This window comes from Sus scrofa, chromosome 7, assembly GCF_054392235.1.
Source record: "Sus scrofa isolate SSC_HxYL_T2T_F1_AM1 chromosome 7, Sscrofa_HxYL_maternal_Yorkshire_Landrace_v2.0, whole genome shotgun sequence".
Taxonomy (NCBI): Eukaryota; Metazoa; Chordata; class Mammalia; order Artiodactyla; family Suidae; genus Sus; species Sus scrofa.
The window spans coordinates 35,750,037-35,776,281 of NC_139389.1; the positions used below are offsets into that span (position 1 = coordinate 35,750,037).

At 44.0% G+C, this 26,245-nt stretch overlaps 1 protein-coding gene and 1 long non-coding RNA gene across 4 annotated transcripts in view; one reads left to right on the forward strand and one right to left on the reverse strand.

Moving 5' to 3' along the window:
• The window catches only part of LOC102166539 (uncharacterized), a 58,085-nt gene extending 56,135 nt beyond the window's left edge, over positions 1-1,950 (reverse strand). The window contains exons 1-2 of the long non-coding RNA XR_002345638.2: positions 1,913-1,950; positions 183-280 (exon numbers count right to left, since the gene is read on the reverse strand). This is a non-coding gene — a long non-coding RNA (uncharacterized LOC102166539). The remainder of the gene's footprint in view (positions 1-182; positions 281-1,912) is intronic.
• Positions 1,951-16,076: 14,126 nt separating this feature from the next.
• Positions 16,077-26,245, forward strand: part of GCLC (glutamate-cysteine ligase catalytic subunit) — a 43,723-nt gene continuing 33,554 nt past the window's right edge. The window contains exons 1-2 of one of the 3 annotated variants that reach the window (XM_021098556.2): positions 16,077-16,686; positions 18,393-18,479. Coding sequence is in view for 1 of the 3 variants with exons in the window: in XM_003482164.5 (XP_003482212.1) it covers positions 16,537-16,686 (150 nt within the window). In the remaining 2 variants the exon portion in view is untranslated. Of the gene's footprint in view, positions 16,687-18,392; positions 18,480-19,358; positions 19,791-26,245 lie in introns of those variants that run through there. The other 2 variants (XM_003482164.5, XM_084966904.1) reach the window with 2 other exon arrangements.

Below are 26,245 nucleotides of genomic sequence, written 5' to 3' on the forward strand. Positions count from 1 at the left end.
ACTTTATCCTTCAAAATCTAACCCATATATCACCTCTCATTGATGCTTCCCCAGTGCCCCTGTATTCCAGTGTAAAGAAATCTATGTACAAAATCAAACCAAACCAAAAAACAGCACTTTATCAGAATTTTGCTTAAATATTTATCCTCTTCTAATTCATACTAGAGGTTTTGTTGATTTACCTTGGTTCTAAAGATCCAGTTCTTTGCAGGGTAGTATCCGAGGAAACACAGCAGTTGTATTCATGTCTGTATCCCATGCTTAGCTTTGCAAGTGTCTCCTAAATGATCAATGAGGGAAGAAGAAAGGGTGGCAGGGAAGAAAGGAAAGGCTGGAATGAAAGAATTGCATTTCAATTTGTTGGTTCTTTCAAGGGGGAAAAGTGATCCCCAAAAATACAAATTCACTGAAAACTATAAAAATTATTCCATAACAAAAGATGTCATCATTTTTATAACTGTAATTTCTCAGCTGCTCGGAGCTTGGGGCTTTTTTGGATTTGGGAGGGTTTTTTCTTTCTTTCTTTTTTTTGGGGGGGTTTAGGACCACACCCACAGCATATAAAAGTTCCCAGGCCAAGGGTCAAATGGGAGCTACAGCCGCCAGCCTACACCACAGCCACAACGGACGCAGGATCTGAGCCACGTCTGCTCAAGGCAATGCCGGATCCTTAACCCACTGAGTGAGGCCAGAGATAGAACCTGCAACCCTATGGTCACTAGTCAGATTCGTTTCCACTGAGCTACAAAGGGAACTCCTTTATTTATTTATTTATTTATTTATTTATTTATTTATTTATTTATTTATTTAAAGCGTAGAAGTGCATATTATCAAATGGGACAAAAGAAGAAGAAAAATGTAAGGTAAAAGCTGAAAAACACGCTGAGAAGCCTTTTTATTAGGGCTCTGTCCCCTGAAATAACAGCAATAATGTGATAAGGGTGTTTCAACCCACTGCACTCTACTTCCCTCTGCTCATAGGCTCAGCAAGAAGCAAAATCAGCCAGCGCGGGGAAGAAAACTGCCTTTTTATGGGCGGTGGCAAAGATAGTCTTAGGTTTTAATCCCCTGTGTGTGGTTTTCCCAGGCTGTGACTTCAGGTAAGTCATTCAATCTCTGATTTTCTCCATTGAGTTTCCTAATTTTGAAATGGGGTCACGAGTATTGTAGTCCCCATTGCTACTACTGACTGAGGTTTCTCAATTTTTTTTGTCTTTCTTTTTGCCTTTTCTAGGGCTGCTCCCGTGGCATATGGAGGTTTCCAGGTTAGGGGTCTAATTGGAGCTGTACCCACTGGCCTATGCCAGAGCCACAGCAACGCGGGATCCGAGCCGTGTCTGCGACCTACACCACAGCTCATGGCAAGGCTGCATCCTTAACCCGCTGCAACCTCATGGTACCTAGTCGGATTCTTTAACCACTGCGCCACAATGGGAACTCCTCAGTTTTCTTTCAAATGACGCTTTTTAGCAGGAAAGGAGACCGCAGCCTTGCTTCTTGTTAAGAGGGGGAAAGGGTTGGAACCCTTGGGCGTTCTGCGGAGGGAGACTAGTTACTGTACCGAAGGTGCACAAAAAGGAGGGGTGAGGGATCCAGGTGCAGTAGGGAAAGAAGGTGCAGCAGAAGCCTCCCTCTGCTGCTCTTTCTGGGTGAGAGATCTCAAGTTTTTGTTCATTTTTTTCCTACACAAAAGTCTTTAAGTTTTAGAGATTCACAGGTTCACTTGGACAGCTTTACCGCACTGGGCCACCCAATAGGTTTCACGCACCCAGAGGCTTGCAGACTACCTGGCTTCGAGCAGAGCTGCTTCTAGATCAAGGCCAGCAAGCGTAGGTTGGCGCTGGCAACATCCCGCCCCAGCACTCTGAAGCCCCTGAGGCTGTCACCTCCGAACACGGATGAGGAACCATACCTCCAGACTTTGCTCTCGACGCGCACCTGGGAAATCCCGCGAGATCTTCCGGCTACCGGGAGAGGGGCAGGTGCAATAGGCGTGGCCCAGACTGAGCCTGAGAGGCAGCAAGTGGGTCAGTTCCCAGCGCTGGAGCTTGTGAGTCTCGTGTAAGGTACCCTTTCCAGAACTTCCAGAAATACCTAGTAGGCTATGTAGAAAAATGGGAAATGGGGATGGGGCTGAGGTCAAGCAGTCACACTCAGGGGAGAAGAATGTAGTAAGCTGAGTATTAAAAATAAATGGGGGGGAGTTCCCGTCGTGGCGCAGTGGTTAACGAATCCAACTAGGAACCATGAGGTTGCGGGTTCGGTCCCTGCCCTTGCTCAGTGGGTTAACGATCCGGCGTTGCCGTGAGCTGTGGTGTAGGTTGCAGATGCGGCTCGGATCCCGCGTTGCTGTGGCTCTGGCGTAGGCCGGTGGCTACAGCTCCGATTCGACCCCTAGCCTGAGAACCTCCATATGCCGCGGGAGCGGCCCAAGAAATAGCAACAACAACAAAGACAAAAAAAAAAAGACAAAAATAAATAAATAAATAAATAAATAAATAAATAAATAAATAAGGGAGTTCCCATTATGGCGCAATGGAAACAAATCCCACTAGGAACCATGAGGTTGGGGGTTCCATCCCTGGCCAGTGGGTTAACGATCAGGCTTTGCGGTGAGTTATGGTATAGGTCGCAGTTGCAGCTCGGATTCCGCGTTGCTATGGCTGTGGTGTAGGCCAGCGGGTACAGCTCGGATTCAACCCCTAGTCAGGGAACCTCTATATGCTGCAGGTCAGCCCTAAAAAGACAGAAAGACTAAATAAATAAATAAAAATAAATGAGATCCACCTAGGCCAGCAACTGCAACCCTAACCTGAGAACGTCTGTATGCTTCAGGTGCGGCCCTAAAAAGCTAAATAAATAAATAAATAGGGATACCTGCGGTGGCTCAGTGGCAGTGAACCTGACTAGTATCTATGAGGACACTGGTTCCATCCCTGCCTTCACTCAGTGGGTTAAGGGTCCAGTATTGCTATGAGCTGTGGTGTAGGTCCCAGAGGCAGCTCGGATCCCTCTTGCTGTGGCTGTGGTGTAGGCCAGCAGCTACAGCTGTAATTCCACCCATAGTCTGGGAACTTCTATATGGCGTGGGTATGGCTCTTTACAAAAAAAAAAAAAAGGTATTGCGGTGTTATACCCCAGGTAGATGAAATCAAGACTTGCTGTTGACATCAATATGTACATCACACTGTATTTTGCCATTTCTAAGATGCCATTACATTTGACCCTGGAATAGGAAAATGTTTAAGGGCGCTGCTCCTCCTCACTGGTGCAAATCCCTATGTGACTGACTTATAGTGGGTTCTCCATATGCCAGGATTCAACCGACAGAGGATTCTCATAGTACTGCAGTTCTACTGTTGAAACAAAGCCATGTAAGTGAACCCAGCAGTTAAACCCCTTGTTGGAGTTCCCGTCGTGGCGCAGTGGTTAACGAATCCAACTAGGAACCATGAGGTTGCGGGTTCGGTCCCTGCCCTTGCTCAGTGGGTTAACGATCCGGCGTTGCCGTGAGCTGTGGTGTAGGTTGCAGACGCGGCTCGGATCCCACGTTGCTGTGGCTCTGGCGTAGGCTGGCGGCTACAGCTCCGATTAGACCCCTAGCCTGGGAAACTCCATATGCCGCGGGAGCGCCCCAAGAAATAGCAAAAAGACAAAAAAAAAAAAAAAAAAAAAAAAAAAAGCTAAACCCCTTGTTGTTCAAGGGTCAACTGTAGCTGCATATCGATTTAAATAGGAAGAGGTTTTTGGAAAAAAAATTATTTTATTTTACTCAAAGCACTAATCATAAACAATTATTGTAAAACAAATCCTGAATTCAGATATTGTAAGCTATGACAAAGAAGAATCAGAACTGAGGAAATATATTTCTGCCATTTAACAAACTTTACTGTTGTTCAACAAATAAAAAATTAACAGCCTTTTAATGCTTTGATAATTGTGAAATTCCCCATACACATTGCTTTTATACTTTGAAATATACAGTTTTACATAAAGTTTTTGCACAGAGGTAAGGATGGAATATAAAAGATTTTCATCAATTTTTATTATTTATTTCTTTTTAGGGCTGAACCTGTGGCATACGGAAGTTCCCAGGCTAAGGGTCAGATCAGAGCTACAGCTGCCAGCCTACGCCACAGCAACGCTGGATCTGAGCCACATGGGAGGCCTACACTGAAGCTTGCTGCAACACTGGATCCTTAACCCACTAAGCGAGGCCCAGAATCAAACCTGCCTCCTCAGGGACACTATGTTGGGGTTTTAACCTGCTGAGCCACAACAGGAACTCCTTGATCAATATTTCTTACCACTAATTAAGATAACTTTATTTTTAATGTAAACTATTTAAAGGAGTAAGTTTCCATAGAAAATAAGGTGATAATTCATACAATGTAGGGAGAGAGTACATATTTTACTTTTTAGAAAAAGCTTTCTAAGTATTTTATTTGGCCATTAAAGTTTGCTAAATTTTTTCCAGTGTATTCTCCCTGAAAATGTAGATGTATTCTAAACCAAATATTTAAGTAACTTTTTTACTGGAAACAAAACACTATGTGGTTACATAAATAAGACTTAAAAATGAGATATAGCCCACATACTGTAGACTATTAATATTAAAACAGATAAATTAAAAGGGGAGAAGATAATTTCCATTATATAGAGGGAGATAAACATTGGTTAACTGGGAGACATGAGGAAAAGAAAAATCTTTTCACAAAACAATCGATACTTTATCTGTAACAATCAATAATAATTATGGCTTACTCCAGGTCATACAAAGATAATGAAATAAAAGTTCCTTAAAAATGTATAATTACAGGAGCTCCCATTGTGGCTCAGTGGAAACGAATCTTACTAGCATCCATGAAGACAGTTTCTATCCCTGGCCTCAATCAGTGGGTTAAGGATCTGGCATTGCCGTGAGCTGTGGTGTAGGTCACGGATGTGGCTTGGATCTGCCATTGCTGTGGCTGTGGTGTAGGCCAGAAGCTACAGCTCTGATTTGACCCTAGCCTGGGAACTTCCATATGCCACGGGTGCAGACCTAAAAAAGAAAGACAAAAAAAAAGTATAATTATAGCAGGCAAACAAATACAGCTTCAATTTACTTTTAAATTACTTATAATTACTTTTAATTACTTATAGTTCAATTTACTTTTTAAAACTAGAGTATCCATACATAAGAAAAAATTCATTTCATACTATTACCCATAGCTTCCATGAAAAGTTATGTTATTCTAGAATCATCAATATACAAGTATTTCAGTATCACTTTATAAACATGTTGTTTTAAATATCACTTTCTCAGAAAGGACTTTTCTGAAAATATCTCCCATCTAAATTGTATCTATATCTTGGAGTTCCCCTTTTGGCTCAGCAGCAATGAACCCAGCTAGTATCCATGAGGACACAGGTTCCATCCCTGGCCTCGCTCAGTGGGATAAGGATCCACTGAGGAGGTTGCAGACGTGGCTTAGGTCTGGCGTTGCTGTGGCTGTGGTGTAGGCTCTGATTCCACCCCTAGCCTGGGAACTTCCACATGCTTCCCAATAAGATAGCATATCTTAAGTATGCACAACTACAGCTTTTTTCTTTTTTCACAATAGGCACTACTCAAAGAGATACCGATGTGTGTGTGTGTGTGTGTGTGTGTGTGTGTGTGTGTGTGTGTGTGTGTGTGTAGGGCCCTACCCTTGGCATATGGAAATTCCCAGGCTAGGGGTGGAATCAGAGCTGCAGCTGCCAGCCTAAGCCACAGGCACAGCAAGGCCAAATCTGAGCCAAGTCTGTGGCCTACACTACAATTAATTTATTTTTTTGGCTTTTCAGGGCCACACTTGCGGCATATGGAGGTTCCCAGGCTGGGGGTCTAATCGGTGCTATAGCTGCAGGCCTACACCACAGCCACAGCAACGCCAGATCTGAGCCGTGCCTTTGACCTACACCATAGCTCATGACAACGCCAGATCCTTAACCCACTGACCCAGGCCAGAGATCAAACCTACAACTTCATGGTTCCTAGTCGGATTTGTTTCTGCTGTGTCGTGATGGGAACTCACAGTATATTTTTAATTTAAAAGTTATTTCTTTTAGACATAATACTGTTACACTTAATAGACTACACTATAATGCAAATATAACTTTTATATGCACTGGGCAACCCCAAAATTTGTATGACTCACTTTATTGACACTTGCTTTATTGTGGTGGTCTGGAAAAGAACCCACAACATCTCTTAGGCTTGTAGCATCTGTAGAGAACTTTCTTCCACAGAGAATTTTTTCAAAGTACTTTCAGGTCTATTATGTTGTTTAACCCTCATAATAACTCTGAGGCCAGAATTGTTACTATTTCCAGTTTTTTTCCTTACTTTTTTTTCTTAATCTTGTTTTTTTCCCCCAGAACCCAGGCTAAGAGGTTAGTTTATTTGCCTAGAGTCCTATCTCTAGCACATTAATATCCAAAGGAATGAGGGAGTGAGTTAATTAGTGAGCTGGTCAGCAAGGAATGTAAGACACTTGATCCAGGCCATTTTCTTTCTTTCTTTTCTTTTCTTTTTTTTTTTTCTTATTGAAGTATGGTTGATTTACAATTGCATTAGTTTCTGGTGTACAGCAAATTGATTCAGTTATATATATTCTGTCTCAGACTTTTCAATTATAGTTTACTACAAGATATTGAATACAGTTCTCTATGCTATACAGTTGATCCTTATTGTCCTACTTTTTTTCCTTCCCTTTCTCTCCTTCTTTCTTTCATTTTTCTCTCAGTTATTTCCTCCTGTCCCCTTTTCTGGTAACTTCTCGTAATCGACACCAGCTTTTAACGTCCTTCCTTTGGGACTCTAGAATGCAATACTAATGCAATTACTAAACTACAAGCCTCAGAGGAAACAAGACATAATAGCCATTGTTTTTTTGTTTTGTTTTTTTCATTTCAACAGTGTTCTACGTACAGTTAAAAGAAATCCAGCTTTCATGAATCATGCAACAACACGCTACCTGAATTGAGCTATTAACAGACTTTAAAAGTTGGAGTAAATATTTGCAGGCTTACGTTGGCATTTCTTTTTGCCTTTTAAATAAACTATCGTATAATCATCTGACTGTAAAACAGCCCTAAAACGTAAAAACTAGCCATAACTTGAAAATTCAGAAACCTCAGAATACATTAGTCTAGTTAAAATGGGATGGCCTGAATCTCCTTTTTACAACTAGAAATTACAAAAATGGATGAGAGAAAACTATTGTTGGGATTCTACCTTTTTTTTTTTGCTTTTTTAGGGCCCCACCAGCAGCATATGGAGGTTTCCAGGCTAGGGGTCAAAACTGAGCTATAGCTGCTGGCCTATACCACAGCCACAGCAACACCAGATCCCGAGCCCTGTCTTCAACCTACACCATAGCTCATGGCAACGCCAGATCCTTAACCCACTGAGTGAGGTCAGGGATCGAACCTGTGTCCTCATGAATGCTAGTCAGATTCATATCCACTGTGCCACGACGGAACTCCAGGGATACCATCTTGAAGCAGAATTTATGTTGGTTTCTTATGAGAAGAAATCCCAGGATTTATAAACAACATTGGGTATAATATGGATTAAGTTATTTATTTCTTACAAATTTGATGTCATCAAATATACCAAATATTTGGAAAAAAATGGTACTATTTGTACTCTTTTCCTCTGGTTTTACATTCTAGATGCCATCCACCACCTGTCCTGGAACTTCCTATCAAGGTGGGCTCTGTGCAGAAGAGCATCAACTAGTGTTAGCAAAGACAATGCCATTAACTATCATTTTCAACCCAAGTAGATTTCATAAAAAAAAAAAAAAAAATGCAGATCTGAACCATGTAACATGTTGAGTTAATTTAATGAACATCAAATCAAATATTCTTTGACATTTTGACACTATTTTTTGACTTGCTGAGTAAGTCCCACCATAAATCTTTCATAATCTTTCAGGGTATAGAAATTGTTTAAATATTATGTTTCTAAGGTCTAGAGATTTATAACAAACCATCCAAGGTAACTAAAGCACCTTTCAGTCACAATTACAATGATTAATCTCATTTTGAAGGAATTTCAAAAGGAAGCTCAATGCCCTACCTGCAGCACTGGGACACAGGTTCCATCCCTGGCCAGGCACAGTTGGTTAAGGATCCAGGGTTGCCTAAGCTGTGGAGTAAGCCACAACTGTGGCTCAGATCTGATCTCTAGCCTGGGAACTCTTTACTCCTTGGGGCGGCCAAAAAAGAAATATAAAAAAATGTAAAATCAATAAATAAAAACAAATAAATAAAAATATCAAATTAAGAGTTTGTTTTGTGTGTTCTTTAGCCAGTAAAGACTATTATCTGATTTGGAAAGTCTCTAATGAATGAAATTACACCATTGCTTTTGGGGCATGGAGGGTCCTGAATTTGCAGTCAAAAGACCTGGGTTTAAGTGCAGGTTCTAACATTCAATTTTTCTCCAGCTCAGTTTCCCTATCTCTAAAATGAAATCGAATTAAAACTCTCAAGATTATAAAATCCTGGAGTTCCTGTCGTGGCTCAGTGGTTAACCAATCCCACTAGGAACCATGAGGTTGCGGGTTTGGTCCCTGGCCTCGCTCAGTGGGTTAAGGATCCGGCGTTGCTGTGAGCTGTGATGTATGCTGCAGACTAGGCTCGGATCCCGTGTTGCTGTGGCTCTGGCGGAGGCCGCTGGCTAAAGCTCCGATTAGACCCCTAGCCTGGGAACCTCTGTATGCTGCAGGTGCGGCCCTAGAAAATACAAAAAGAAAAAAGAAAAAAAAATTATATAATCCTGTTGTGAAGGGGGCATATATATTAAGGCAGCCTACATGTTAAGATGCCTGCAGGCAGGAGGTCAGGTAAGAGTATCATCAGGAAAGATCTTGTGGGAAGAGATGAGGCGAACCTGGGCATTCTAGCCGTCACCCTGATGAGGAAAGACGTTGACCTTACCACCTGCTCCAGGCCAACAGCTCCTCTACCCAAAGAGGAAAGCTATTCCCTGGGCCAGACTCCTTTCTGTATTAGTTCTTAAAAGTCAGTTGATTGCGGATAGTTGGAAAATGGAGAGACAGGGAAGCTATCTGCTAAACTTCAGTTCTTGAAAAACTGGGATGGTGATGAAATACTCATGAACTGATGTCCACTGCCTGTTGCTGGCAGTGTTAGAGGAATAGTGATGACTTCTAATCCCAACTTGGCTTTATGTTAGGGGTGCACCTTTGGGTCAAGATGGGTAACCTCTAAAACTTCCCTATTTCACAAGTGTGGTGTAAGAATCAAATGAGATAAAACATGTGAAAGCTACATTTGCCATACACAAATATGAGTTATTAGGAGTTCCCGTCGTGGCTCAGTGAAAATGAATCTGACTAGTATCCATGAGGATGCAGGTTCGATCCCTGGCCTCGATCAATCAGTGGCTTAAGGATCCGGCATGCCGTGAGCTATGGTGTAGGTCACAGACGCGGCTCGGATCCTGCGTTGCTGTGGCTCTGGCGTAGGCCGGGGGCTATAGCTCCGATTCAACCCCTAGCCTGGCAACGTCCATATGCCTCAGGAGAGGCCCAAAGAAATAGAAAAAAGACAAAAAAAAAAAAAAAAAAAGAAGATTAAATAAAACTTAATATGAAAAGCGCCAGATGCAATGTAGGTATATGAGAAATGTTCATTCCCTGTCTCTTAACTCCCCCTTTCTTCTGTCAAAGCACTTCATAGGCCAATCTAAAACTTAGGTATGTTGTTGATATGGTTCGGTTTTGTTTTTAGCAATGTGAGGAAGGTGGAATGAACTTGGACTTTGAAGGCAAACAGGCCTGGTATCGAATCCTGGTTCTGTTCTTCACTTGCTATTTCTAAGTGTGGACTTTAGGTATGGAAGCCTCAGTTTCCACTTCTGTAAAATGGGCTCATACCTCACAGAAGTCTTTCCCAAATTTTTCATAACATCGCACACCTTGAAAATGAGATTTTTTTTTTTTTTGGCCCAGGCCAGGGATCAACCTGTGCCACAGTAGCAACCCAAACCACTGCTAACCTGCTGAGCTACAAGGGAACTCTGAAAAAAGATTATTTTTGGATGCTACCACCTACAGTGAGATGTGACCATCCCAGGAAGCTTTGATCACCCAGTCCAGGTCCTGCTTTGACAAAGCAAGGGTTGGGGCAACTGGGCATCATGGCATTATGCTACTTTCAGGACATAATGCAATGTGAGGAAGAGCTTCGAATAGAACTAATAGTTTCGCTCTTTAAAACTGAAATTTTCAGAAATGTAAATGGGGAACTAAGAACTCTTCAGTTTAATATTAATACTGGGGGAGTTCCCATGGTGGCTCAGCAGAAATGAATCCAACTAGTATCCATGAGGATTCAGGTTCAATTCCCGACCTCGCTCAGTGGGTTGGGGACCCGGCATTGCGATGAGCTGTGGTGTAGGTTGTGGATGTGGCTTGGATCCCATGTTGCTGTGGCTGTGGCATAGGCCAGCATATGTGACAGGCATGGTTTTTTGGTTTTGTTTTTGGCTTTGTTTTTCAATGCCAGGTCCCATAGTTTATAACAAAAGCTAGAAAATTTGGAAGGGGAAAAAAAAAAAAAAAACCCCACTGGATAAAGGCAACCATCTCCAATCTCTACATGAAGGAAAATGATTTCCAGTAAGGGATTAGCCTCCTGATTATTCCTTCCCATCTTCCTGGATCACCCCTCATGCCTACATTCAAATCACTTGTAGGTTCCTCTTTCTTTCTTCAGCGATCCCTGAGAGCTAACCTCTTGAGATCATACTCACTAAGATTGGCTCTAAACTAATGAAGGGGGTTAATACCTGAAACAAGATTAGCCATATGCTGATACTGAAGATGGGTAACAGGTGTATGATGCTATGTTCTCCCTACTTTTTCACTTCTTTGAAAATGTCCATAATAAAAAGCTGTGCTTCTTTAACTGTCTGCCATGGAAAAAAGTGAATCTACTGAACTCAGTGACCACGTTGCCCATCCCAATACACCTTGTTTCCTAGCATCTCACAGGAAGATGATAACATTATTTAAAAGAAAAAGGAAAAAAAAAAAAGAAAAAAAAAAAGCTCATCTCTTTACATCTGCTTTGGAGCCCATCGAGTCATGTCTCCTGAGAGATCATGCCCCAAAGGCATTCTTTCTCACTCCCACATCTTTAATCTCACCCCCAGCTGACTCCCACCCATCTTCTTTACACATCTAGCATCCCAAGCTTAATAAAGGCCTTCCCTTGACTGAGCATGAGAGAGCCTGGAACCTGGGACATTTTGCTGCAGTGGCTGCAGTGCTTGCACCTGGACAAACATCTTGAGCAACAAAATACAAAGAAATTATAAGGGACTAAAAATAACTGTGTACATGCACAGTTGGGGAAAATTATGGGCAAGAGGATCCAAAAAACCCAATTGCTACTTCTCAAGAGCAAAGAGCAAAAGCAGGATATTGAAAGCAAAACAGGGTACTACGAATGCCCCTTGCATACAACACCACCAAAGGGGTGGACAGACCACCTAGCCTGCCTCCCTTCTGGACCTGCCCAACCCTCTGGATCGGTCCCTACCATCATGACCTAGGGAAATCATTGCTTGGCTCCCCCTCCTGCAACAGGGGCCCCAGTAAAGCCCTGCCTGAATTCTCCTGTCTGGCCTCTCATCAGTTTCTATTGATTAAGGATGCCCAAGCACCCGGGTTGGTTACAACTCTACATGAAAATGAACACATTTATATATTTTTAAATCCATACGAACTGGAAACTGACTTTTAAAAACCAAGTTAAAAGAGGTTCTGTGTTTTGAATTTTTTTTTTAACTTTAAATAGCAATTGCACATCTCAGCATTATGCATTAGAAATATTACACAGTACAAAAATATTTGCATTTTTCAACTAATTTAGTAGTACTGAAATCAGAGAATGTTTCCATTGGAAGGAAAACCTTATTTCCTCCAGATTCTCATTTGAACAGACCCATGAAAACGGAAGGGGTCTCTGATGATAAATACAACTTTGCTTAGGTCTACCAGCAGGTTATGCTCTGAACTTGGGTGAAGACTCCAGTCTTTTGGCTACTGCTTTTCTATCATAAGGCCCTTGGGGACTTTTTCGGCATTATCAATTCGAATTTCAAGTATAATGCAATTTTAGGGAGAAAACTCATAGATTTTATATTACATACACTCAAGAAATAACTTTTTTCCACCAATTAATTAAAGTAAAAGAGCAGTTCCCATTGCGTCTCAGCAGGTTAAGGACCCAACTTAGTCTTCATGAGGATGCAGGTTCCATCCCTGGCCTCCCTCAGTGGGTTAAGGACCCAGCACTGTAGGTCGCAGATATGGCTTGGATCCAGTGTTACCAAGACTGCAGCATAGGCCTCAGCTGCACCTCTGATACTACCCGCCACAGATGAGGCCATAAAAAAATAGAAAACATGAAGCACCTTACTGGCAGACCTGAGGTCTTTTGGAGAAAGGGTGGGTCAAAGGAGGAAGGCTGAAGCGCAGGTGGTAGGAAAAGGCCCAGGTAGGAAGTGGCCATCAACCTCACCCAGGATGTGCGGTGCACGGAGTTCAAATCCCTGCGCAGCCACTACCTGTTACTATCATTGGATCTCAGTTGCCTCATCCATAAAACTGGGCAATAACCAGGACTATTCTATACATTTCCCGATCAAAGAGCTCAGCATAAAGCAAGTATGTCATAAAGAGTAAGGTGTTGAGACCACCCAGGAGACCATCTCTAGGATGCTTAGACCAAAAAGAGCAGAAATGGCTGGGGAGGGTGTCGGCGAATGGCCTGAACCTCAGAGAACCCTAGCCACAGCCCCGCTGGTCTCTTTTGACTCCCGCAAGGCCAGCTCCTGTCTCTCTGCGGTGCCAGGAGCCGCTGACTCAGGGGAAACGGGGAGCGGCTTGACCACAGATATATGATATATTTGCACTTCCTTGCCAAGAGGCCCGAAAACCTAGGAGACTGAAAAAAGACTGCCGCCGTAACCTCAGCAGCAGCAGTATCCCCATCGTCAGGAGCGGCAGACCGAGACTTTGACCCCGAGCAGCCTCTCCGGGATTGACCTCCAGCACCAATCCGCCCCAAAGTGCTGAGTCACGGGGAGGTGTCTCCGGGAGCTGGGGGCGGGCCCGCGCAATCACGTGTCGGGGGCTGGACCACAACAACGGCTCGGCGTGCAGCGCCCGCGGCCACGCCGCATCCTCCCGCGATCTGCAGGCTCTCAGAGCATGCTCAGCGTGGCTGCGCAGCGTGCCAGCTCCCCGCCGTTGGGTTCACACGCCAGGTTTTCCCCGCGGTCTTGGGGGCGTGGCTAGCGGCCGCTGGTGCAGGGAACTAGGGAGGAGGTCTTTGCACTGCCGGTGGGTTTCCGCCCGGCGGGTCTTGCTTTTTCTCTGTATTAGAAATGACCTGAAACCCACCTTTGGTCCAGACCAATTCTGCGAGATACGAGCGCCTACTTTAGCCAGTTAAAGCGCTAAACGTTCTGTGCAGGGCCGTGCGCTGAAAACCCACCCCCAGAAGTAAAAACCCAGACTTGGCTGCAATCTTAAGAATGAAATCCAGAAGTAAACCCAAAAATGCAGAACATAGTCAAATAGAGGGGAATAACCGTTGATCTGTAGTGATTTTCCCTCTTGTAACAGCAAATTAGTAAAGCACCATGGAGGTCATGGTTTAAATTTGACATACCTTCCGGGTGATGCCACCACGCTGCATCTGATTTGGGATTGTCCAAAGCCCAGGGCTCTTTCTTAGCTAGTTCGAAATTGGGGGGTAGAGGGAGAGGCCCCCTCTGTGAGTGTTAACTGGAATCAGAGGCAGAGTGACTCAAAATTATAGTTATTAGCTCTCAATACATTCAGTATCGTTTAGAGCTTTGGCTAGACTAGAATTTAGTCTACTACTGAAATGCCCCTGTCTGTTTCCTTATTAAAATGAAACTGACACTTTTCCAAGAGACTAGCTTTGAGGTAGGCTGCAGGTGTAGTGGAAAAGTGTGTGCTTTGCAAAGTGTGAATGTCTACACTTGTGTTACAGTTAAATGGAATTCGAACCACACATATAACCTTAAATTTTCTGTTAGCCACTTTTAAAAACTAAAAAGAAACAATATACTATATTAAGTAATGTACTATAACATATCCAGAGTACTGGTATAATATGTAATCAATATAAAATTAGTAATGAGATATTTCTTTTCTTTTTGTGTATTAACTCTTTGAATCTGGTGTTTGTATTACACTCAGCACATCTCCAGTCCACTAAATTTTCTTTGGAAACACTTGACCTGTAATTCAATTTCATGAAACTAACTGATGAAGAAGTGGATTCACATTCTCAACCTGTTCCAAATTTACTTAGAAGTTTTCCAGCAACCAAATGGAATATCGATTTTATATTTTTGTAGATTAAAACTAAAATTTAGTTTCTCAAATTAGCCACATTTCAAATGCTCAGCCACGTGTGGCTGATGGCTATTGTGTTAAACAATGCAAGGTATGCATATGTGAGATGAGATTGTGAGAACTACAAAATGATCCTTTGGACACTTCACCTGGATGTGACCAACAATGTCGTCCCTCTCCACCCCCACATGGCCTGCCTTCCATAGGAAGCTAATGTTTATACCAAGCAGTTTTAAAGATACAAAAGGCATAAATCCTCTCTATTCCAGAGGGAACTAGTATATAGTATAGAGATTTTTTTTTTAATGATTCTATCATAATGTAGAAATAGAGACATGTACAGATATAACCAAAGTACAGAGAGGAGTAACTGGGACTCAAAGAATGAAAAGAACGTGTCACAGGGAGAATTCCAAGCAGAAAAAACGGGAGAAATCCAGGACCACACAGGTCTAGTGAGGTGGTGGGCAGAATACAAGGAAGATCCCGCTGTGGACAAGTTAGAATGAGGTTTAGTTTTCATCCTGGCTGTTGAAAAGGGGGATTGAAACATCTCCTGAGCCTCAAACACCATTACATCCCCACCCACACTCCAGACACACCCACACACACACTCCAGACACCCCCCAACACTCCAAACATACATACACAGCCACCCCACACTCCAGACACACACACACACACACACACACAAACACACACCTGTGACCATTACAGACAGATCCTGCATATCCATATCCCCAAGCTCCAATAAGGATGTTGGAGAATAAACTCCTGCGATCATATATCCACAGAGCAGTCAAGAAGTACTTGCTAAATGTTAACTTCGTGGCATGAGGGAAGTGGGCACAATAAATACATGCTTTCAGGCCTCAGTACCTGTATGATCCAGTTGCTGTCAATTTCCCCCCAGCTGTCATTTCATGGCTCTGTCACACATTTTTTTGAACAATTAAAATTACCTGGGGGAGATATACCTGGTTCCTTCCCTTTCCCGCCAGCCTAGGGCCAACCCCAGTTCTTTCTAGTATCTTCTAACCCCTGTGGTAAGCTCACATGAACACCATTTTAATCACTTAATGGATAAATCTTAGGTTTGGATGGGGAATACACTTTGGAGATGATTCATCTAACGATCCTTCCGGAGATGTTGACAACTCCCCTTTTGTTGCAATTAATAGTGTCTGTATCATCTGCTACCAAATAGTGAGACTGCACAAGTACTTTAATACATACATGTCTGAAAACGTGTAGACAAATTTTCTTGCCACACCCTGCTGCTCTCGCCCCGCTTTTATGAGACCCTCCTCACCTACAAAAATATCTAGTGGATTCTTCATTAATTCGAATAATCAAATTTCTTCACGAACCCAGAGTTTATCTTTTTGGATTAGAGAAAACGGATTTTCACACAGCGCGTTTGCTTAAAACGAGGCTGACCCGGCTCCTCGCCGCCGAGCCCCTCCCCTTGGACTCCGCCCTAACCACGCCTATGCACTCCTCCCCCGCCTCCTCCCTAGGCCCCTGGGGGCGATCGGCCACGCCTCCTCTCTTGCACCGCCTCCTTTCCCCGCCCCCGCCCGCAGTCTATAAAATCCGGAGCTGCGGATCGCTCACGGGAGCGGCGAGCTAGTGGGTAGGCGGACTGGGCATGCTCCGCGGCGGCGCAGGTTTTGGTCATAAGTAGGAAGAAGCTAGAGCACGACACCGGCAAAGAGAAGCGGGAGCTGCCGGCGCACCGCGGCTGTGGGGGCCGCCGCCGCCGCCTCGGAGCAGGAGCGGGGCGGGACTCGAGCGGGCGAGGGTCCAGGCCGTCGGGCAGAGGGCCACCCAGCCTGCCCTCCCGTCCGCTTCTGTCCGCGCGGTGCGCCGGACGTCTGGGTCGGTCGCCCGAGCGGCGAGGACCCCGTGCCCAGGAGCGGACCGGACCCTCATTCTGCCGACTGCGGCCCGAGGGCGCCCCCGCGGGGCCAAGCCGCCCTCGCCTTCTGCGGGCAGCTGAGTGTCCGGCCCGGGCTGCGCGCCCGGAGCCCGGAGCGGCCGCCACTAGCCCGGGGGACCAGGATAGGGGGCGGCCATGGGGCTGCTGTCCCAGGGCTCGCCCCTGAGCTGGGAGGAGACCCAGCGCCACGCCGACCACGTGCGACGGCACGGGATCCTCCAGTTCCTGCACATCTACCACGCCGTCAAGGACCGGCACAAGGACGTGCTCAAGTGGGGCGACGAGGTGAGCACCCCCGCCACCCCGCGCCCCTTTGTTCCGCGAGGCGCGGCCCCGGCCCCGGGCAGCTCGCGCCCTGCGCTGCCCCGAGGGTCCCCGCCGCTCCCGCGAGGGTCCAGCACCGCCCAGGGCTGTCCAGGCCCCTGCTCCGAGCCTCTGGCCAGACTTCTCTTTTCCATTCATTCATTCGGGGTTCCTCTCCATTCAGCAAATGCGGATAGGCGCTGGGAGGGTATAAGCGTGGAAAAGTGTGATACTGGGTGCCTGGAGGAGTTTTCAGGCTGGGGTGTTAGGCGACCGCCTAGCGACCCACCGTTCTGTCTCAAAATGCCGTTAACATGAAGAAGGCCGGTTGCTGTTGAGAATCAGGTTTCAGGATTCACTTGCGCCCCACCTCCTCCAGGTACCTGTTAAACCTCCAGCTTATCAGCCACCTTGCACCACCACCACTTTATAGGTAAAAGTTGAAACAAATTATGGCTCAGCTTTCCTAAAGGAGAGGAATCTTCCTGGTCCTTTTTAATTCTAAATGCAGACTGCTAGAGCTTCAAAATTCGGCTTTGTTAGCGCCTTTTCGTGGCCTAGATTTAGCATAGAAACTTTCTGAATCCGTGCTTCCACATGTGTGCTGTTTCAGTGTAACGTCCGTAGATTCTCACTGTGTTGAACCATTGTCATTGGAATGATCTGGAAAGCATTGCCTCCTATTAGATTTAGTCTTTTCTCGCGAAAAGACGTTTATGCCTTCCCCTCCTGTCTTTAAAAGTCACGTGTATTATAGTTCTCATAATCAAATGACTTCTCGAAAAGTCCATCTGTATTTTTCATGTTTTTACCTTTTGCTGCCCAGAGCTTGCTCAGGTGTAAATAATTTATCTTCTGGTCAGTGTAATCACTATTGACCTAAGTGTCATGGTGCTGCTGTGTCCGTCCGGAATCTCTCCCTGCAAAAACTTAGTTTTTCTGTGAATGGAAAATGATTCTGCCTCTTAAGTTGAAGGAATTGTGCTGTTTTAAGCTAGAAAAGTAAGGCTGGTAATTCATGTTTATGCACCAAGTGATTTTCTGTACTTTATTGGACAGAAAAGGGCTAGGGTATGTGTTTGGTGATAATTCTTTGCTTTTAGTCTAAAGCTAATTAATTTTTTTTACAGCATCTGCCATCATATATATTCATTTGTGTATCAGGTGTATTTTATTATCTATCCTCTGTACTATCTAGATTATTTTAGATTTAAACATACTGCTAATTTGTTGGTATATTTTATTTTTTAGGGCCGCAGGTGTGGCATATGGAAGTTCCCAGGCTAGGGGTCGAATCAGAGCTGCCGGTCTACACCACAGCAATGCCACATCTGAGCAGCGTCTTTGACCTCCACCATACATAGCTCAAGGCAACACTGCATCCTTAACCCACTGAGCGAGGCCAGGGATCAAACCCTCATCCTCATTAATACTTTTGGGTTTGTTTCCTAGGAGCTACAATGGGAACTCCTGTTAAATTCTGCTTCAGTCATGTCTGGGTAGAGTGCAGGATTTTCAAAAAGAATAAAATTCCTGTTTGCATGTATTGACAGTCCACTGGGAAATAGGCAGCCTGACACAAAGGGAAGAATTGAGATTGTGAGGACTGCCCAGGTGGTTAAGAAAAACAATCCCCCACTCTTTCTACTCCTGTAATAGCACTTCAGTGAAACCTTGGTCTCCCCCAGGTTGGTTCTCTCTCCTCTCCTTGACCAGCGGCTTGCAGAGGCTTAACTCTCCCTTGTGGTACCTCTGCATCTCTGGGCAGAGAGAAGGTATGTATGACTTTGGGGAGGGGTTTGTCTTATACCTGAGTATTTGCTGATGCTTCTGTTCCTCTACTGTCATGTACAGGGACTCATTCTTATGTTATAGAGCATTATTTTTCAAACTGGAGGTCACGATCCGTTAGTGGGTTGAGAAATAAATTTAGAAGATGTTAGAAATCTGAAGTCCTTGTTTCTTTACAGCATCTGACATCTTATTTAATGCAGCTGACACTTGAAAAACTCAGGTTTACTTACACTCGGATTTTTTTCAATAGTAAATACAGTACTACCCGATCCATGGTTGGTTGAATCCATGGATACTGAAGGGAAGGCCAGCTATGGGATTTGAGTATTTGTAGATTTTAGTGTCTCTGGCCCAGGTCCCTTGTGGATACAGAGGGTTGACTGTATATATTCACTTGGGTATTGGGTGTATTTTATGATCTTTTCTCTCCCTTTAGACTTTTTTCTCTCCAAGACTTTAAAAGATGAAGTGGGGTAGGATTAAGAATGTCGATTTATCATATATGTAAGAATATTATGTCAACTTGAGTTGAGAGTGGGAGGAGGCGGTATATTGGGTGCATTTAAATTATTTCTTACTATGGTTGCAGTTAAAGGAATGTGAAAGTCAGAGTCCTACATTTATCATGGCCCCGTTCTTGAGGAGGTGAGCCTCTGAGAGGGAACAGGACAGAAGTAGATTGACACCGTTAGCACTGATCCTTGCATAGAGTCGAAACTCCTTGTCACATCGACAGAATAAAGTCTGCAGGCAGGGTCAGACTGCAAGTGAGCTTGCTTGTATGCATAAGCCTAGGGACACATCTGAGAATAAGGCTGAGCAGATAAAAGTGGAGAAGGGTGTGGTGAGTGGTGTGGCCTGGAGATGAAGGATGGGCCCACCTGCAGAAAGTGGTGTCTGGGATGTGATACGTTGGGCTGTGTTGGTGTGATACCAAAATACTGCTCTTTATGGGAAGTTCTGATGTCGCACCTCGAGGATGGTGAACTTGGATTAAAAAAGAAAAAAGGAGTCTAAGCCTGTGGTCAAAGATGTGATTGGAAGGAGAGCCTTTTACTTTGGAGCTGCTCGGCACTAGTTGCCAGGCTGCTATTTATCCCTGGTGGTATTTATCAGGAAGAACTTGGATTTGGAGTTGCACTTGGGTTGTGTTCCAAGGCCTGCCATCTGCCTCTGTGGTTGTGAGCCTTAGTTTCCTCCTTTAGAAAATGAGAGAGTTGTTCCTTTGCACCTTATCTGGGGATAGATCATCTTGAGGCTACCGAGTAAAGAGAAGGCTGCCACCAATCGAGGTAAAAGTGCTTGGATTGTAAAAGTGTTTGTGTGCTGGCTTTTTGAACTCCAAAGTATTTTCCTGTGAGAACCTTAAAAGTAGGCAACTCCCAGTTCAGCTTACAGATGCATGTTTTACCTTTAATGAGGCAGGTCCCAACCCTCACCACCAAGATCTAACTCCTAGGTACCAGAAAGATATTTCCTGTTGTCCTAGGATGGGGGTGGCAGGGAGGTGGGATGGATGTCCCTGGGGGGCCTGATATCTGCTAAGCATTCTTTTATGCAAAAAAAGTAAGCACTTCCCTCTTCGTAACCCACACGCAACTTTTTAGGTACAGGTTTTATTTATAACTTGGAGTATACACATTAGGAGACAAATGGAGGAAGTTTATAAATGCTGCAGATGTGGCGGTAATTATGACTCTTGAACATTGCTTCCTGATAATCCCTCTAGTGTCAACTACCTGCCAGCCTTTTCAGCTGCTTAGTGGCAGAGGCATTATCAGAATTGAGATCTGTCCGACTCCTGGTCTGTTTCTTAAACACATTATACTAGGTTTTGGATTATTTACAATGTATGAGATTTCATCAAATCTCCTTTCACAGAGTTCAGACTCTCCAGGTTACAGAGGTGTCAGAAAACATTTTTAAAGGAAACATTTTTTCTATTTTTTTTTTAAACCCAGTATGTAGTGGCTCTCAAAGGCAAGAAGATCAGTTGTCCTCTAATTAGCTGATAAATCCATGTGAACTTTGAGAGGAAAATATAATACATCTTTAATAGTTATGAGTGTGTTCTTGTCATGCATAAAACCAATAAAAACTGAGATGGGATTTGTAAAGGGCTGGTATATCGTTCACTGTTTGAACTACAAATTACCTGCATCGGTTAAGAATGCTTAAATGACTGTTTAGAAAATGCATAGCTTGTTGATAAGATTATGAGCCTATAACTAAAGTACCATCCCAAGCTATAAATCTAGAGTGGACAAAAGCATAGTCATTTGATTCTAACTGAAGGTTCTGTGTAGCTTTGGAAATTGCTTAATCCCTCTTAACCTCAGTTTTGTCATCTGTAAAATGGAAAAGTATGCTGGTCCCAGTTCATCTTTAATTTTAGCCATTCTAATTGGTGTGTTGTGGTATTTCACTGTATTTTTTAATTTGCATTTCCCTAAAGACCGCTGGTGTTGAGTATCTTTTCATGTACTTATTTACCATCTGTATATCTTTATTGTTAAAAGTATTACAGATAATTTGTTTGAAATGCGTTCTCATTATTGAGTTTTGAGAGTTCTTTGTGTTCCGGATGCAAGTCTTATTAGTTATATGTCTTGCACATATGTGCTCCCAGTTTATTTTCATTCTCTTAACTGTTCTTTTGAAGAGCAGAAGTTCGTTTTGGTGAAATCCAAGTTGTCCGTTTGTTTTTTTAGGGATCATGCTTTTGGTCTGGTATCTACGAAATCTTTCCTTAGACTAAGCTCACAAAGATTTTCTCCTTTATTCTAGAAGTTTCATAATCTGAGGTTTTATATTTATGTCTGTGATCCATTTTGAGTTAATTTTTGCATATAATGTGAGGTATGGACTTTTGGTTTTGGTTACTTCTGCATAGTGCCCTGCCACTGCTTGTTGAAAATACTGTAATTTGTCCACCGCAGAAGGCCTTTGCATGTTGGTCTAATAGCAGTTGTCTGTGTATGTGTGGTTTTGTTTTTGGATTCTTTGTACTGTTATGTGGATTTGTGTCTTTATGCCAATTCCACACCTTTGATTGCTATAGTTTATAGTAACTTATGAGATCAGGTAATACCAGCTCTCCACCTTGCTCTTTTCCAACTTGTTTTGACTCTGAGGTCCTTTGAATTTCCACATGAACTTTAGAACAGCTTGGCAGTTTCTACCCAAAACAGAGCCTACTGGGATTTTGACTGTGATTGCATCTATAGATTGTTCAGGGAGAATTGACACCTTAACAATGAATCATGAACCACGTTCAACCCATGAACGAATATCTCTCTCCACTTGTTTAATTTCTCTCATCAGTGTTTTGTAGTTTTCAGTGGACAAGTCTTTCATCAGATTCATCACTGTTTCATATTTTTTATTTTAGGCAGTATTACTCTAAGTTACAGTTTCTTTTTCTTTTTTCTTTCTTTTTTTTTATGGCTGCACCTATGGTATATGGAAGATCCCAGGCCAGGGGTCAAATCAGAGCTGTAGCCGCTGGCCTATGCCACAGCCACAGCAACAGCAACACGGGATCCGAGCTGCGTCTGCGACCTACACCACACTCAGGGCAACTCTGTATCCTTAACCCACTGAGCGAGGTTCAGGGATGGAACCTGCATCCTCATGGATAATTAGTTGGGTTTGTTGTCACTGAGCAACGATGGGAACTCCTGTTACAGTTTCTGATTATTCATTGCTAATATATTAAAATAAGATTGATTTTGTATATTTATTTTATATCCTGCAACCTTACTAAACTTTTTGAACTTAGGGAAAGCAATTCTAATAACTGTTTTAATATCTTTGCTAATTCTGTCGTCTTTGTCATTTAAGATCAGGTTCAACTTTTTTTCCCCCTCTTCCTTTTGGCTATGTTCCTCTGCTTCTTTACATGCCTGGTAATCTTTGATTGGATGCCAGACATTGTGAATTTTTCCTAGTTGGGTGCTTGATATTTGTATGTTCCTGTAAGTATTCTTAAGCTTTATTCTGGGATGTAGTTATCTGGGGGTAGTTTGATCCTTTCAGGTCTTGCTTTTATAGTTTATTCCGCAGATCCAGAGAAGTCTCAGTTTAGGGCTAATTATTCCCTCTTACTGAGGCAAGGCCTTTAGGAATATTTTCCCCAGTGCTCTTGAACTAGGAGTGACTCAGTTCTGGCTGGTGGGAAGGCACCCTGTCCCGGCTTTGTGTCCTTACCTCACACATGTGGGTTGATTTTCACTACCGCATCCTTGAGGGGGAGCCTCTCAGATCTCTGGGCTTGTCTGTGCAGCTCTCTTCTGTTTGGTACTTGGTCCTTTGAACCCTAATTGACTTGGTTTCCTCAGACCTTCAGCTCCATCTACAATTCAGGGGGTCCTCTGTGCCCTGCTTCACCTCCCTGCCCATGATCTAGTGCTTCTCTCCAGGCAGGACGCTGGGGCAGTTGTGGGGTTCCCTTTAAAATTTTCCCTTGTACCTGATGTCCAGTGTATTAAAAATTCTGTTATATATTTTATCTCTTTCCTACCTGACCCTGGTTGTTTCCAGTGGGAGGGTAAAATTGATCGCTATTATTCCATTTTGATCAGAAGTGGAAGTCTTACCGCTTTTTCTCTTACTCTTTCATCTCTGCTCTCCTTCGTCTGTAACCTTTGTCCAAAGACTGGTTGCCTTCGTGGTTATATCTCCAGCAACTTCAATTTAGCCAAGTTTGTAAAGTCAGGGTTTTGTTTGTCTTTATGCTGTAATTTCATCACTTAGTATCGCTGTTACCATCCTATGACTGGGTGTTTGGTGAAAACACAGTGATTTTGAAGTTTGCTTATGTTCTTCAAAAAATGATGCACATAATCAAAAAATTCTATTATTTAGTTTTGAATTGTGTGCTTATATATATATAAAATTTTTCTGTCTTTTACAAATGTAACTGTATCAGAATGATTTAAACGCTACAAAACTTACAGAAATCAGGAAATGTATACAAGAAATGGTAGAATCCATTTCCTTATCCTGTCGCCTTTTGAGGTTTAGCATTGTCCAAAGGGAAATACTTTACTGGCTACTGAAAAAGTAATCTAATTGCAAGCCCATAGATAATTAGGTTCTTAGAAACTTTTTCCTTAACTTATTAAGGAAATCTGTATGAGCCTCACAACTTTTCTATAAAAAGCAAGGTAGTAGTTGCAGAATATTTCCTTCAGAATAGCTGAGACTTATTCTGCATTTACTTGTGGCAAAATACTAAAGGCTTTATTTTATTTCCACGAGGATGGCTTATTATTTTGTGTGTCTTTTTAGGGCCGTACTCATGGCATGTGGAGGTTCCCAGGCTAGGGGTCAAATTGGAGCTGCAGCTGCCAGCCTACACCACAGCCACAGCACAGCAGGATCCGAGCTGCATCTGCAAACTACATCACAGCTCATAGCAATGCCGGATCCTCAACCCACTGAGCAAGGCCAGGGATGGAACCTGTGTCCTCACAGATGCTAGTTAGATATGTTTCCGCTGAGCCCCACAGGAACTCCAAGGATGACTTTTAAGTCTATACTGAATGCCTTCTGTTACTTCTTGTGGTGGATCATGAGGTTGAAGAGAGAAACAAAAAAAAGCGAGCAGCTGTCTTTACTTGAATTCCGGGGGGGGGGGCGGGGGTTGTTTGCTCTCTACATGGAGATCCTGTAAGTCTGATAGATTGGATGGGGGCTGGGGTAGGGGGCCTTCTGGGAGGCTCTCCAGGGGAGATGGGGGAGGCAAGGGAAGGTTCGTGCAGCTGTGTACCTGTGAGGTGCCTGAAGTTGAGGGTCACTGCTGTGATGTGAGACCAGAGCAGGGCACTGAGCGTGTCTAGAGACTGAGGCTGCTGAAGGTCCTTGTGATGGGCCACATCTGGAGACGTGGTAATGTACGCCCAGGAGTGGTACAGGGAGACTAATCCTGGATCCCCCTGGAGGCGGTGTGGAAAGTGGCCGGGGAGGGGTAACTAGACCAGGAGCTCACAGTGCAGAGGTCACATCACTGCTGGGGAGGGAAGAGAACTGGCCTGGGGGGACAGTTCCTGGGGAACTGCTTGGATGTTCTGGGTTGGAGCCCTCTAGTTGAAGGAGCCCAGTGCTCAACCAGAGAAGTGCTGGGTGGACACTGAGCGGGGAGCTGGAGCAACACCTGAGCCAGCTGTGTGTGGCTGGGTGGCCACAGGCCTAAAAATGGGGTCAAAACCCAGATGAGAGCGAGCTGACTAACCCAGAGAGGAAGCGTGGACAGGGCCAGTGAACCGTGGTGATACACACGGAAGCATGGGGATGTGTGTGGGGTCCCAAGAAGGACCAGTGGGGGCACCGTAGCACTGCCATGGGGGCACAAAGGGTGGCAGGCTTTCAAGAGGGGTGCGAGGCTGGGAACGGAAGTGGAGCCGTGGGGTTGGCTGCTTAGGCAGGGACTGGAGGCTTTGGCAGCGCCCTATCTTGAACATATTAAGAACTTGAGAAAAGAGCAAAAATTGGTTTCTGGCCAAAATAAATGGCACAGAGCCCATGCATATTTTCACAGTTTGAAATCTTGATTATGATTTCAGAAAGAAACGGAATTGAACTGGGAAAGCGTATGTGTTCGGGTCACTTAACTTGGTAGCCACGGGGGTACCGCTTATCTCTGTGGTATATTGAAATGGATAGTAAAGGATGGAGAATTTTACAGTGATGATGCTGAATCTCCACTTAAAGGCTGGATTTCTCAGACATTGTTTAAGAATTTAGGGAAATGTGGAGTTCCCGTCATGGCGCAGTGGTTAACGAATCGACTAGGAACCATGAGGTTGCAGGTTCAGTCCCTGCCCTTGCTCAGTGGGTTAAGGATCCGGCGTTACTGTGAGCTGTGGTGTAGGTTGCAGACGCGGCTCGGATCCCATGTTGCTGTGGCTCTGGCGTGGGCCGGTGGCTACAGCTCCGATTGGACCCCTAGCCTGGGAACCTCTATATGCCGCAGGAGTGGCCCAAGAAATAGCAAAAAAAAGACCAAAAAAAAAAAAAAAAATTTAGGGAAATGTAAGGAAGCCTAAAGAGCACAGCCTGTCTGGAAAACTTTGTTGTAGATTGGTTTATTTTGGAGGGGTCATATGGCCGTGGTTCTCTCTTGGATACTGTTTGTAGAGCTTTCTGTGTTCTTAGATGTTTATGTCTGTTATGGTCAGGATTTAGTAATTAAACTTATTTCCACAACAAGATTACAAAAGCACCCCCAAACCAGATGTTCCTAATTACGTAGATGTTCACACAAACCCATTGTCTTGTCTCCCATCCCCCAGGTCCTTTTTTCAGTCCTCTGGATTCAGCCAACTCCTTTTCTTTTTGAACTGGATGCTGATTTAGCAGGGTTAAAACAACCCACCACACCCCTGCCCCGTGAGCCTCTTCCTGGAAGCTTGTAGGAATCTGGGCTGTGACTGTGCCCCATCTGGGTTGTCCATGGGGGTCAGCAGCTGAGGAACACGGTGCTTCACGTGCTTTAATGCTCCAGAGAGATAGGGAGGACCTTGAAGCACCTGTGAAGCTGGCCAGCACTTCTCTGAATATTTTAAAGAGTTAGGGGTTGTGGCAGTGACCTTGAACACTAGAAAGTTTACATTTTTTCATTAAATTTTTGTTTGTTTGAAAGGATGCGCTGAGAACTGTAAGCCTCAGAGCAGCCTGGAGAGATAATTTGGGAGTGTGTCCTTCACTTCCCGGTCTAAGTGTTCATGTATTTACACAAATTAGG